At 32.0% G+C, this 15088-nt stretch overlaps 1 protein-coding gene and 2 non-coding genes across 3 annotated transcripts in view; all 3 read right to left on the bottom strand.

The window, feature by feature from the left end:
• Nucleotides 1-3600: 3600 nt before the first annotated feature.
• The window catches only part of LOC141315902 (autophagy-related protein 16-like), a 31531-nt gene continuing 20043 nt past the window's right edge, over nucleotides 3601-15088 (bottom strand). Inside the window, exons 12-20 of the mRNA XM_073832741.1 lie at nucleotides 14703-14808; nucleotides 14137-14207; nucleotides 11754-11825; nucleotides 10552-10672; nucleotides 8679-8784; nucleotides 8431-8580; nucleotides 8297-8344; nucleotides 5117-5218; nucleotides 3601-3694 (exon numbers count right to left, since the gene is read on the bottom strand). Of these exons, the coding sequence (XP_073688842.1) occupies nucleotides 3601-3694; nucleotides 5117-5218; nucleotides 8297-8344; nucleotides 8431-8580; nucleotides 8679-8784; nucleotides 10552-10672; nucleotides 11754-11825; nucleotides 14137-14207; nucleotides 14703-14808 (870 nt within the window). The remainder of the gene's footprint in view (nucleotides 3695-5116; nucleotides 5219-8296; nucleotides 8345-8430; nucleotides 8581-8678; nucleotides 8785-10551; nucleotides 10673-11753; nucleotides 11826-14136; nucleotides 14208-14702; nucleotides 14809-15088) is intronic.
• LOC141315907 (small Cajal body-specific RNA 6) lies at nucleotides 10790-11059 on the bottom strand. Its single transcript, XR_012351171.1, has one exon.
• On the bottom strand, nucleotides 14374-14656 carry LOC141315908 (small Cajal body-specific RNA 6). The gene has a single exon (XR_012351172.1).

Here is a 15088-nt window from a genome sequence, read left to right as displayed (position 1 = left end):
TTACACTTTTACTATAGTAAAACCACAGTTAATTTTCTTAAACGATTTGTAATTCTGCATACTTTTTCTTTTTTGTTTTTATAACTGTACTGCCTTTATTATTTGATATTTTCTACTGTTTAAGAAAAAATCTGAAACAAATATACGCGAAACCGCTCAGTAATCCCGATCTGAAACAAATGATTCGCCATTTGCGCTCTAAACTCCCGAACCGAATCAAATGATTCACGAACTGAATCAAATGATTCGCCATTTGCGCTCTAAACTCCCGAACCGAATCAAATGATTCACGAACTGAATCAAATGATTCGCGATCCACGCTCCTAAGTACCGTTCTGAATAAAGATTCATGTTTTGCAAATTATTTGATTTAGATCAGGACCATCGCATATCACGAATCATTTGTTTAGAATCATTCAATTTGCGAAATGATGTAAAGCAGAACGAGTTTGTGAATCATTTTGTGAATTGAATGATTCAAATCAAATGACTCAGAATATGCGAACTGAAGTCCGGATCTGAAACAAATGATTCTCGATCAGATTAGTTCACTTCATAACAATGAATCACTTTGCGAGTCTTAGGTTTTTAGATTAGGAGTTTCAAAAAGCAAATGGCTTTTTAATTTAATCTGGCTTTTGCTAGTGAATCGCTTAAAATGAGTTAATGACTCAGAGTAAATGACTCAATTGATTTGTTTCATCTGTTCCGCTTTTCGCGTCTTTAGCCATGTTTACACGACTACTGGCTTATCTCTCTTATTTAATGGCATTAACTGAAATAAGTGGGAAAAGTATAATGTTTTTTGAATTGTGTGTGAAAGGATTTGTGCTTATTGTGTTCTATTTAAGTACCTCTTTTTGAATATTGCTATTTTCAAGGGTTTTCCATGCCTTAAGTGCTTTAAAATGTCTATTTGTTAGATAATTTATCTTAAAAAATGTAGTTAACAAAAAGAACCTTGTAAGCATTTCTTCTGAAGACTGAAAAATAAAAACATTATATCCTGAATAATACTGATATGCGTAACCTTTTACTAGTGGATCTAGTGGTGCAATATTAACTAAGGTTAATAGTCGGTCTCTTTCTGGAACACTGGATTGGAACAAACCATTTCATAATGCATTTCTGTGGGTAATTAAAGAAAGAGGCGGTGGACCGATCATCAGCAGGTGGTTGTAGGTTAATAAAGCCTGCGGTTTAAGACCGTGTTGTCAATCTCAGCAGTCTGAGTGCTGATGTCAGCTCATGGGATTATACACACAGAGAAAAGACCCTCTTATCGTTCTCATCTCATTTAGGTCCGAGAAACCTCAGCCGAACTCTCACTCATGCACGACTCTTCTCCAGCTAAAAAAAAAAAAAGACAAATGCAAGTAACGTCCCGCACATTTTATGGTGTGCAAACATTAAGCAGACATATACAGAGACCTCATATACAATAGCGACAATTACCCCACGGTCCGTTTAAGCCGGCCCACTCTCAGCCCCACCCACAAATGCATCGGTGAGGGCGGAGCTAAACTCAAGCCACACCCACAAAGTCCATCTATAAAGTGTGCACTCACCATTTGAAAGCAAGTGCACTTGTTAGGCCCCTCAGCAGACTCCAGAATTGAGCACGAGGGGATGCAAGTGTCTTAAAACGAGCCAATATAGTGTTCGGTCGAGTATGAAGGTGCATACAGTCTTTTTAAACTTCTTATTAAGTGCAAACGTCACCAGTTCTGCTGCTGGCGTCAGGGCGAATCACAAGTGCACTTGTTTTCCTTTGCACAACAGCTCAAGGAGAGTGTCTGCGTAGATTTTGATACAGTATTTGAAACAGACGTCATGCTCAGAGGAAACGCTGTCAGGATATGAGCTCATGTGCAGCGTGTATGAAATAAAAATAAAATAAAAATGAAGAACAGAGCATTGCTTTATCTACTAAAACACATTTCTCACTGCATACATTCAGCATTACTGCATGCATCACCCGTTCACCACACGCACACGCTCATCCGGGATCCGAGGGGAGGGGCTTAGGACAAAGAGCGCTGTGATTGGCCGAAATAAGTTTTCACTGGTGTCAGATTAAATATGGTGTCATTTGCACTAAATATGTAAAGTATATCATGGAATTGTGGACAATACTTTTAAATCTCAAATGCATGGCAAAAAATAATTCATTCTGAAAGTGATAATCAGAGCATCAACATACAAAAACAGACACACAATCTCACAAAATTAAAGTATACGTCACCCCAAAATAAAAATAAATAAATTTTGCATAAAGAAATTGTATGTTTTTAGGATTTGATAGTCAAATTTATGTATTTATGCATGCACTTTTTCACCCAAAATTAGAGTTGTCAAACGATTAATCGCATACCAAATAAAGTTTTGTTTACATAAAATATATTTGTACACAGTATATATTATGTATATATAAAAACAAACTTTTAATTTGCATGCAATTAATTGCTATCTATTAGAAATTACATTTTGCATAAAGAAAATTAAGCCTTTTTTAGAATTAAGATTTTTTTTAATATTATTTTAATATTTAGTATAATTTTTTGCTTTTATTTTAGATATTTATCATTATTTTATTTAAGGATATTATTCTTTTTTTTTTTTTTAATCACATTTTCCCAAAAAAAATGTTCATCAATGCAATCCTAAATTATTTTGGTGTTGTGTAAAATTGATGTGGAAAGAAATGTATAAAATAAATGAAAATAATATAAAATGAAATAATTTATGATGACTATGTAATAATGCCAATTTTCCTGACTTTAATTTATGTATTCATTTATTTATTTAACTTAATAAATAAAACACTTTATGGACAGGATGATGATTATTACTCTTTTTTTTTTTTGCAATACAATTGGAATTTGAGGGTTAACTGTGTTTAAATATTTTAAAAATGTCAAATGTCAATCAAAAAACAGCCTATTTCCTTTAAGCAATATATTTTCTTTTGATTTTAGAAGAAAACAGCAATTTCTTTGTGAGATTCATCCTAAATAAAATTGGGTTCCTGTTCAACATATGCATTGTTTTAATCACGACTGTAAAAAGGGAGATGTGGGATTTTCGCTCTAGGAACAATATTTTGTGAACAGTGCCATCCATAGAGCTCAACTGGAACTGCATCCAACACAGACAGACATTCAGACAGACAGACAGACACACACACTTGCAGCTTAATGGCCTGTATCTGTATAAGGCAAAGCATTACTCGGACAGTAAACGCACACAAACATACACACTATTTTAAAGCCGTGTTAAAACAAGCAGTAAGAGTCGTGTAGGACAGTGAGAGTCACTTGTATAATCTCCATCATCTCACATCAAGAGTGTGTGAGACAGACAGTACATCAAAGCCGATATAAATATGTATAATACGTGTACGGTACCATCCATTCATACAGGCAGACGACACACGTACACAGAGAGCCAAACGAGATGGCATTGTGGGAAAGGAAGTTCAAGAAGAGGCCAGTGGGACGTGAGGGTGGGCTCACTTTCAATCTGTCTTTACAGTCTGTTTCATCCAATCACGGCGGAACTGTGCTCGACCAATCACTGCGAAGGAAGAGAGCGGGCCGGTCACATGTCAGACCAAAGCACGGCCTTGCTGCCTTTTCCAACGCTGGCCACGTACGCACCGGATGGAGACCAGGATACCGAATTTATGGCAGAACTGCAAACAGGACAGAAACAAAGTTTATGAAAATGCATTTGTACAGCCATAAATTGTTCATAAATACAAGTACATTCAAATACTACTATTTGTAAATGTCCTGTATTTGCAAGAATTCAGAATATAAAAATCCAATATTATTCAGGGTTCGTACAGATACTTTCAAGGACTTTTCAAGCCCTACTTTTTTCAGAGATCTCAATTATGTCTTACATTTCAAAAAAAGAAAAGAAAAAAGAAGTAGATAAAAATATAGCCTATTAGTAAAAACTAATTTGGCAAAAATAAAAGTGATCATTAGTATTACTACTAAATTATTACAAAAGTATACTACATTTTAACTATATTAAAACCACAGTTAATTTTAAGGATTTGTATTTGTGTATACTTTTTTTCTTTGTTTAGTTGTTAGAACAGTATATATGCACAATAATATGGTCTCTAAATGTAAATGTCCTGTATTAGCAAGACTTCAAAATTTAAAAATATAATATCCAATCAATATCCACTTTTTTATTCAGGACTTTCAAGGACTTTAAGCACTACTTTTTTTATTTTCAAGGACTTCAATTAGAGATCTCACTTCTTTTATTTCAAATTCTAAAAAAGAGAAATAGATAAAAAAAACAATAGCCTATTAGTAAAAAAATAAATAAAACCAATTTTGGACCGGCCAGAAGCAATTACCAAACTGGTTCCGTGTTTATCATACTTCGCGACAGTGAATCAAAGTTATTAATTATACAGGCTACATTCAAGATAAATTGGTAATATTTGTTTCTTCAACACTATCTAAAGTTTTAATGCCTGTATAAAACAATTTAATGCTTTTTAATGCCATTTAAGGCCTTAATTTTCGCAAAATCAATTTAATGACTTTTAATGCTTTTTAATGCCCCGCGGAAACCCTGTAATAGTTTTCCTTGTATTTTTTATCTTATTTCTAGTGCAAATGTCTAATGATTCAAATCAAGTTACTTTTACTTCAAGTTATATTTACTTGAAGTGAAATGACATAAAAAGTCTTGTTTTATGAGAAATTGCGTGAACTTTTTGGGTGAACTATCCCTTTAAATTGCGGAAGGGTGAATTAAAACATAACTTTTTAAAACCCACAAAGACGCTAAGTTTGTGAATTTGCTGTATACATGAAATAACACCCAGGCGACCTACTAAACTTCCTAAAATGTGCAGTATTCAACCAGAAAAGTGTGGTTGCATCCAACAATGCAATGCACTTAACTTGATTTTCCATTTACATTGTGATGAACCAAACATTTGAGTAAGTTCACATCAAGAAATTAACCCATAACCCATTTTTAGTACCGATAATTAGAAAGTCCCTTAACAAATCTTTGTTGGTCACAACAAAACAAAAGATAGGCCATATAGAGAGTAGTACACTAGTATTCCATTACTCACCTGTGACCTTTATCAAGGCTTTTGTCTAGTTTTCCCGTTAGAACGTTCCAAATGTACAGAACGCCGTCTGCAGAACCGGCCGCCACATAACTTCCATCAGGACTGAAAACACACACAAAAAAAAAAGCTCATAAAGTGGCAATCAAGGTGAATAAACTTTAACCCTCTGGGCCTCCTCATTAAGGGGTCACACTTGGCTCCCTCGCGGTCAAAAGTGACCGAAGCCTTAAAAAGTAACTTTTTTTTTTCTTCAGGAAAATCAATTAAATATATTTTTGTTCAATAATATTTTGTAATTATTATTTAGAATTTTGAGCATTTTTTATGAATCTATGCAATATTTATACAGTTTTAATGAGCAATTTTTCCCAGTAGATTTATATTTTATATTATATTTTTTAATTAATTATGTATTTATTATTTTTCAATAAATACAACATTTCACATTAAAATAGAGTAAAAGCATTTAAAATCCATTTTTTTTTAAGTGAAAATTGCACCATCTATTGGCATAAAAAATAAAAACTTGTGTAATGCCATGTAAACTCCTGTATCTCCCTATATACATATATACAGGGGCTTTGGGATTCCTATTGTTTTTTTTCTTTTTATTGTTTCTTCATTTTATTAGGCTTTGCATTTAGAAATATATTCAGACATTCTAAAATAAAAATTTTGGCAAGGTTTAGATATTTTTTGATTGGATAAATATCAGGTTTTGCATTTTTCTGCTTATTTCTGTGTGTCTGTGTGTGTGTGTGTGCGCGTGTGTGTGCGTGTGTGTGTCAGTTCTGTACTTTTGTTATTTTAGAGTGTCAGTCCTTGCTTGCTGAACACTTCTTTTCAGCACAGTTGCTCATTTGTAGCTTGTATTACCAAAAGATTATCTGAATTATCACATTTTTTCGTATTTCCCATTCATTTCCTATGTCGGTCATTTTTGACCGCGAAGGAGCCAAGTGTGACTTTTTTTTTTTTTTGACCCTTTAACATATCCGAATCATGTCACTGATTTTTTTTTTGTACTCACATAGCTAATGCAACAAAAGTCACCAAGTGTCATCTCATTCTGATGAAGCTACGATTTTTAAAAATTCAAAACATAAAATTTTTCGGTCAAAAATGACCGAAGAGGCCCAGAGGAGACCTAGAACATTTTTGGGGCACTTCTTTGTTTTTGTTTTTCAGACCTATTCAAACCATCATCATTACTGTCATACATCATTATAAACATAAAACTTAAACTTTATGTCTAGCTAATTTAAAATTACAATTTTCCTTTTGTTCTCTCTAAAAATGAGTGAATTTCCAGAATTTTAGGAAAAACACTAGCAACAATTGGGTGTTTTTTTTTCCCTGTACTGTGTACTGTACAAAAACCCCTGAAGTTTTACACTTCCAAATAAAATTGTCTATATACAACATTCCCCAAGCAAGTTATAGCCATTTATTTCGCTTTTTCAGTGAAAAACAGGCCTATTTAGTTTATTGACCATATAGACCTGTCCAAAAACGTTTCAGGAGTAAAGTCATAGCAGAAACAGTGTTATATAATAGCAAAACACAGTAAAAAATTGGCTGTAGTCTGCGTCGGAATCAATTTTACATGAACATCGCCTAGTGACACGCTACTGCTGTTTCATCCTTGTTTTTGGTTTGTGTTATGTCAAAGGGCTCTGTCCTGAGTATTTCTGTGCTTTTTCAAAGAATACTCTCATGCAAATGTGTTATTCTGCGTTTGTTTTCATGCACGCAAGACACACTTTACTTTAACTTTCCATTTGTTCAGATTTCCAAAACAACATGCTAATCCGTGGTTCAAAAGACCAAAAACTATGTTAATTGGTTGAATAGATGACAGTTTGAACCAATCTGGGCACAGGGGTGGGACTAAGCGTCAACAATCATTCCTGTTTGGCTCAGAGGACTGAAATGCATTGGTTTTATCTGCCGAATCACTGCTGAGGAAATGCAATGACGTAATCACTATGAAGCCTCTGAATATCCAAATGAGACAAATGCGATATCACTGAAAAGAGCAGACTTTTTAAAGCATTCAAATTGGATTAGTGATTCAAAAGTTATTAAACATTTAAGAACAATAGTTATTTTTAGCCGCGGATGGCTGTCTCGGCCTTTGAGGGTTGATTAGGCGTTCACGTAAATCACAAATAATTCAACAAAATAAAAGCTTGAGGATTTGAACATTTAAAAGTAAAGAATTTGATACATAAATACTTTATTAGCTATTTTTATTTAAAAAAAAATTATAATACTATCACATATGTGTTTCTAGTATTTATAGTATATGTGACCCTGGACCACAAAACCAGTCTTAAGTCGCTGGGGTATATTTGTAGCAATAGCCAAAAATACATCGCATGGGTCAAAATGATTGATTTTTCTTTTATGCCAAAAATCATTAGGAAATTAAGTAAAGATCATGTTCCATGAAGATTTTTTGTCAAATTCCTACTGTAAATATATCAAAATGTAATTTTTGATTAGTAATATGCATTGTAAAGAACCTAATTTGGACAACTTTAAAGGTGATTTTCTCAGTATTTTGATTTTTTTGCACCCTCAGATTCCAGATTTTCAAATAGATGTATCTCGGCCAAATATTGTCCTATCCTAACAAACCATACATCAATAGAAAGCTTATTTATTGAGCTTTCATATGATGTTTACATCTCAGTTTTGTAAAATTTAACCTTATGACTGGTTTTGTGGTCCAGGGTCACATATGGGCAATTTTACAGAATTGGTCCAAACATCTTGAAAAAACGTCTTTTTCCAAAAATTATGCAAATAGTATAATATCCAAGGTACACATTTTTAGTAGTCTTTTTCAGAAAGTTTTGGAATATCTTGTTAGATAAGACCCTTATTCCTCGACTGGGATCGTTTACAGTCGCATTTGGGATCGTTTGAAGCCGCATTTAAACTGCATTTTGGAAGTTCAAACTCAGGGCACCATAGACGTCCACTATATGGAAATGTTTCCCTCAAAAAACTATTTCTTTACGACTGAAGAAAGACAGACATAAACATCTTGGATGACAAGGGGGTGAGTGCATTTTCTGTAAATCTGTGTTCCGGAACTAAACTTAAATGTGTAAATGTGCTATTTGGTTGTGGGACAGCAATTCTGTGGAATGGCTGATATAGTACTCTCACCTAAACGTGACTCTGGTGAAGTCTGAACCACACTTGAATCCTTGAGCACTGCAAAAACAAAAATACATTTCTTGGATATCTTGATGCATTTAAATAATAATACACAAAGTAAAACAGGAACTTGAGCAACGCACTTTAACGTCTGTCGCACTGCATTACTGCGCAGATCGATTATTTTCACCAGGTCGTCACGAGAGCAGGTCAAGAGCTCGGTCCGGTCGTGATTGAGGTCCAAAGATGTTACGCGGCCCTGCAACTCCAGCTCAAGCACGATACTCTCCGACCTAATCAAAAAACAAACACAAAAAGCCAGAAATATTAGAGACTGAGCTACAATTACACATCTGAGCATTGCAACCTCCCTCTATGAATAATGACCCACCTAATGTCCCAGAAACGAACTTTCTTATCAAAGTGTCCGCTCATCACACACTGCTCCGTGCAGACAATGTCATTACAGCTAGAACCAGCAAACACCGTCTTCATGCCTGAGAAAAAGAGAGTTTTATTTATTAGTCTTATTAGAGTGACGCTTCAACAATTAAAAGCGACCAGCAATCGTAAATTCAGAGAAATAAGCATTCAATAAACTGTCAACTACCATGAAATGTATGTTTTTAAAACCTTTTACTTTTTCACATTTTAGTTTCGTCTGTTTTTGTAGAAAATATTGTTAATCAATGTTATAAATATTTCTAATAGAATTAGATTATATGAAATGTAATAGTGCAACAATCATGTAATTAATATGAAGTGAAAAATGAAGTAAATGTGAATTTATATGAATTAGAAATTAATTGTATCATTAGGAATTCTGATGCAATATCAGATATTATTGCAATTAAATAAAATAATTAATAAAAATAAAAACAAACTGATATTTAAATTAATTAATATTTATTTAGAATGAAACATTCTGATGCATTTAAGTTGAAACTTGTTGAAAAGAAAAAACTAATATTTAATGTTAAACATTACAAATATTAATGCAATATTAATTTGATATTAATAAAATAATATGATAATTAACATTTAAATTAATTAATATTATATTTATTTAGAATTAGAAATTCTGAAAAAAGTTGAAACCTGTTGAAAAGTTTAAAAACAAAATAATTGTTCAATATTACAATTAATGCAATAAAAATAATTAAATTAAAACAAGCTAACATTTAATGTTAATTAAATATGACTACAAATATTCATATTTGAATTATATACGATAATATTAATATTTAATTAGAATTAGAAATTCTGATGCATTTAAAGTTAAAAACCTATTGAAATTTTTTAAAACAAATTAATATTTAACTTTAACTATGACTGCAAATATTTTCATATTTAAATGATATATGATAATATTAATATTTAATTTGAATTAGAAATTCTGATGCATTCAAAGTGAAAAAAAAAATATTAACCATTAAATATTACAGAAATATCAATGCAATATTAAATTCAATTAATTGATATTAATAAAAAAAATTAATTAAAACAAACAAATATAGTGATATTGAAATGATATATAATATTAATATTTAATTTGAATTAGAAATTGATGCATTTAAAGTCGAAACCTGTTGAAAATTTGAAAAACAAATATTTACTTTTAAATATTACAGAAATATCAATGCAATATTAAATTAAATTAATTAAAAATGTATAGAATTAAAACAAACTAATATTTAATGTTGATTAAATATGACTGCAAATACATCAATATTTAAATTATATATGATGATATTATTATTTAATTAGAATTAGAAATTCTAATGCATTTAAAGTTGAAACCTGTTGAGAAATTGAAAAACAAATATTTAACGTTAATTACAGAAATACCAATGCAATATTAAATTAATTAATATAAATAAAAATCATTTAATTAAAACAAACGTTTATTGTTAATTAAATATGACAGCAAAATATAGTAATATTTAAATGATATATAATATTAAAATTTATATATTCAAAATTATATTTAATATTTTTATATTTAATGTAACATTAAATTGACTCTTATTCATTAAAAAGTTTTTAATTAATATTTAGTTGGTCTATTTTGCGCAATAATCATTAGAAACCCTGTTGCATTTAAAGTTAAAACCTGTTTAAATGTTGAAAAACTAATTAATAATGTACATTTTTAGATTGCAACCTAAAAATGCAATCATTTTCACTTAATTTTCAAGCACTTTTGCATCTTACTCACAGAAAGTATCAATTAATAAGTAGAATAACAACTAAGAGTCTCTTACAGACTTTGCTGCGCAAGTCCCAGAGCTTGAGGGTTCGATCGTAGCTTCCGGAGACGATTCGTGTGTTATCGAGGAGAAACCGAGCGGATAATACCTTTCCGCTGTGTCCTGTGAGTGTGTGCTTTAGGAAAAGACAAATCCACAAACATTAAATGCACATGCAAACAATTCTGTATGCCTCTTAAAAAAAGGCATGTTGTTTCTAGCAGCAAATGAGATTCAGTCGAACACATATTCAGGTCTCAGTACGATTTGTGAGATCAAGCTGACCAGCCTCCTTCAGTCCAGCCCTCCTGTGTTTGTGTTTCTGTGGGATGTTTCTGTCAGAGTCTCTCTTGATACTCTAAAAAGACTCTTATTTAGCCGAAACATCCATTATATCAGCCGCCACATTAAACCAGAGATGCACAACTAGAGCATGCTGGGAAAATTAGTAAGTGCGGCTGGGAGGGACGAGGGGACTGGAAGGAGACCTGGACATCAGACCTTTTACATCACATCACTGACCTTTGACTTAGCATTTAAAACTTGCTACAACTGCATTTTTTAACTAAACATTAAGCAAAACTTGTATGCATATAATATGTGACCCTGGACCACAAAACCAGCCATAAGGTAAATTTTTACAAAACTGAGATGCAAACATCATATGAAATGCTTTCTATTGATATATGGTTTGTTAGGATAGGACAGGACAATATTTGCCTGAGATACATCTATTTGAAAACCTGGAATCTAAGGGTGCAAAAAAATCAAAATACTGAAAAAAAAATCACCTTTAAAGTTGTCCAAATTAAGTTCTTAACAATGCATATTACTAATCAAAAATTACATTTTGATATATTTACAGTAGGAATTTTACAAAAAATCTTCATGGAACATCATCTTTACTTAATTTCCTAATGATTTTTGACATAAAAGAAAAATCAATAATTTTGACCCATACAATGTATTTTTGGCTATTGCTACAAATATACCCCAGCGACTTAAGATTGGTTTTGTGGTCCAGGGTCACATATGTAGAATATTTAATCAATTCCAAGCATTTAAAAAAAAAAAAAAAAAATGCTAAAACCATCACCAATGTTTAAATGCATGAACAACACAAACAATCAGAGATACGTTTTTTTCTCAGTAGGACTGAAAACCAGCTAAACAGATGTTTGGACTAAAACAACTACTCAAGTCTTTGAAATCCTCACCCGCAGTCTGTAATCATCAACCGTCCAGATTCTGCTGGCAAAATCATTAGACGCAGCCAGGAGATACGAGCCCTGCAGAGTGCAAACACACTGCTATCAGTCACAGAAAAACATGGTACATTAATGTGAAATGATTTGTGATCTGAAATAATGAATTCATGAATATTCCATGAACACAGTTTGGTTTGTGTGGCTTTTAGTCAAGTCAAGATTATTTATACAGCGCTTTTTTACAATACAAGTTGTGTCAAAGCAACCTTACGGTATTAAAATAATAAAGTAAAATTTCAGTCCGTATATGTTAGAGTTAAGGTCATCTATACATGATAGTGAACTCCTAATACAAAAGAAACATTTATCAGATGTAAATGGATTTTTAAACGTATTTAAGTTGTTTTGGATAAAAGTGTGAGCTTAAAAGTAAATCTAAATGTTTTGTTTATGCTATAAGATGTAGAAAATCATGTTTTTGTTAAGGTCAATAACATTGACATAATAGATTTTTCGAATTTTCATTTCACGAAACTTCTGCAGTTATTGAGGTTTTTAGAGGCCTATAAGATCCTTCCCCCAAATTTTGTGTTTTCAATTTTATTTCTCTACGTTATATTGTAACAGGTTACTTACATTTAATTAGGGCTGGGCGATACGCACAAAAAAAATTACTACAATATTTTTAATATCAGTCAATATTGATAATTATCAGGATAAATTACTTTTTTTTTTAAATTTCTTTTAAGTTTAAGGCAGATTTTTGCTCCAATGTAAATGTTGTAAAAACCAGACAGTTCATAGTTTTAAAGCTGTTCTTTATGGTCAGAACATGACAAACACATTCTTTACACTTTAACAAAATAAAAAAATAAATAATAATAATTAAAAAATCTTAGTTCTACTTGTTTTAATGAATAATATTGTTTCAAATCAAGAAACAGGTTTGTGATGACACATAATAATTATAATAATATAAAAAAATTGTCTCTTTGAATTACACATTTTATAGTAGCTTGAGATAGGATGCAGATGTAGATTTATGTTCGTTATTAAAATCAGTAATATACGGAAAAATTAGGGATGCATTGAAATTAAAAATCTTGGCCAAAGCCAAATAAAATTACACACTGTGCTGAAGGCCGATTACCAAACACGTTTTTTTGTGTTTTTCCCCCATGTATTCTGCCATTTTTTTTTACCATTGCATAAATTAAAGAGTCATTTATAACTGTTGTAATGATAACAATTATAACAACAGCTCTATTAATACATTTATTATAACATTCTCCGTTGCTCAGCAAGGCTGCATTTGTTTCTACATTGAAAACTTATTCATTTTAAGTTAAACTGTGCTTTGTTGGTAGGCTATATTGTCTCCTAGAATGTAAATAAATATTTTTAAAATTGTTGTTATATAATTTACTTTTTTGTTTTGAAAAGCAAGACAAAACTGTAAAAAGCACATTTTGGCTATTTAATTTATGCAATGGTGAAGACAATTGTCAAAATACATGGGGAGAAAAAACACGAAAAACCATGTTTTCATTTCGGTGCATCCCTAATTAATACAGTTATTATAACATTGTCCTTTGCTCAGCAAGGCTGCATTTATTTGTACAATAAAAACACATGCCTGATTCAAGAAGGGGTCTTAAAAATGGCCAAAGAACATTGTTTTACTAACTTAGTCATTTTAAGTTAAATTATGCATCGTTGGTAAGATATAATCTAGTCTACTAGAATGTTCAAAATGTTCAGTGATAAGTAAATATTTTTAAATTGGTGTTTTATAATTGATTTTTTGTTTTTGAAAAGCAAGACAAAACTGTAAAAAACACATTTTGGCTATTTAATTTATGCAATGCTGAAAAAAAAAATGGCGGAAAAAAAACACACAAATCCGTGTTCAGTAATCCGCCTTCGGCCCAGTGTTTAATTTTGGTCGGCTTTGGCCAAGAATTTTCATTTCGGTGCATCCCTAATTAATACAGTTATTATAACATTCTCCATTGCTCAGCAAGGCTGCATTTATTTGTACAATAAAAACACATGCCTGATTCAAGAAGGGGGTCTTAAAAATGGCCACAGAATATTATTTTTACTAACTTATTAATTTTAAGTTAAATTATGCATTGTTGGTAGGCTATAATCTAGTCTACTAGAATGTTCAAAATGTTCAGTGATAAGTAAATATTTTTAAATTGTTGTTTTATAATTGATTTTTTTGTTTGTTTTTGAAAAGCAAGACAAAACTAAAAACACAATTTGGCTATTTAATTTATGCAATGGTGAAAAAAATTGGCAAAATACATGGGGGACAAAACCTGAAAAACCATGTTTGGTAATCAGCCTTGTGTGCTTAAAGATGTATTTAAACCGAATAACTCACCGCACTATCAAACTCTATACTGGTGATTCCAGCATTACTGCCCGTCAGCGCACCTTTAGGTTCACATCGCCCTGGAGAAACAAAAAAGCTTTTAAAACCTCAGACAAACAAATCTGAATATCTACAACATCTTTGTTTCAGGAGGAAACAGAAATTCTGCAGTTGCTTCATTAAACCTTGTGAAACTCAACTGGCATAATGCACAGTTTGGCCAATTTCCTCTTTGAAACAACTTTAGGTCTCAGCTTGAAAACTTGAGATCATGAGCCTGACATACGTTCTTCCTTCAGTCCAACCCTCCTGTGTGTTGTGTTTCTGTTTGACTCTGCTGTGATCAAGTCTTCTTGTTCTCTAAAAGACTGTCAATATACAGCAGAAATGTCTATAATATCAGCTGCCACCTCAAACCAGCAATGCACGACTAGAGCAAGCTGGATAAAAATGAAGAGAGGCTGCTGGGAGGGACAGATGGACTGGAGGGAGACAAAGGCTTCGGACCTTTTACATCTCATCACTGACCTTTGAATCCTGCCAAAAATGCGAATGATAATATAGGTATACAGTACCAGAAACGACCTCCCAGAGCTTCACTCTGCGGTCCATTCCTCCCGTGGCAAGCAGACGGGAACCGGGACTGAACCTCACGGCGTTCACTTCTCCATCATGGGCGTCCTATACACAAACACATGAATACAATAAGTCGAGGTGGATTATGGGTTTCACAGTTCTGCTTTTAGGAACTTAAATTAAACATTTCTGATTTAAACAATCAACCTGGGTTGTGTGTTGTGGGTGAAAGTGACCCTTATTGGTTTGCACGCAATTTGTAAAAAATCAATACTACAGGTTCATGCAAAAACAGAAAAGTTCTATATATAAAATATATTTATATTATCAATATATTAATTATAATTACATTTATATATTTTGTTAACATGATTTAAAAACAAAT

Source organism: Garra rufa, unplaced genomic scaffold, assembly GCF_049309525.1.
Source record: "Garra rufa unplaced genomic scaffold, GarRuf1.0 hap1_unplaced_049, whole genome shotgun sequence".
NCBI lineage: Eukaryota > Metazoa > Chordata > Actinopteri > Cypriniformes > Cyprinidae > Garra > Garra rufa.
Note: the sequence above shows the minus strand (reverse complement) of the source record. Positions and strands in the feature narration are given on the sequence as shown.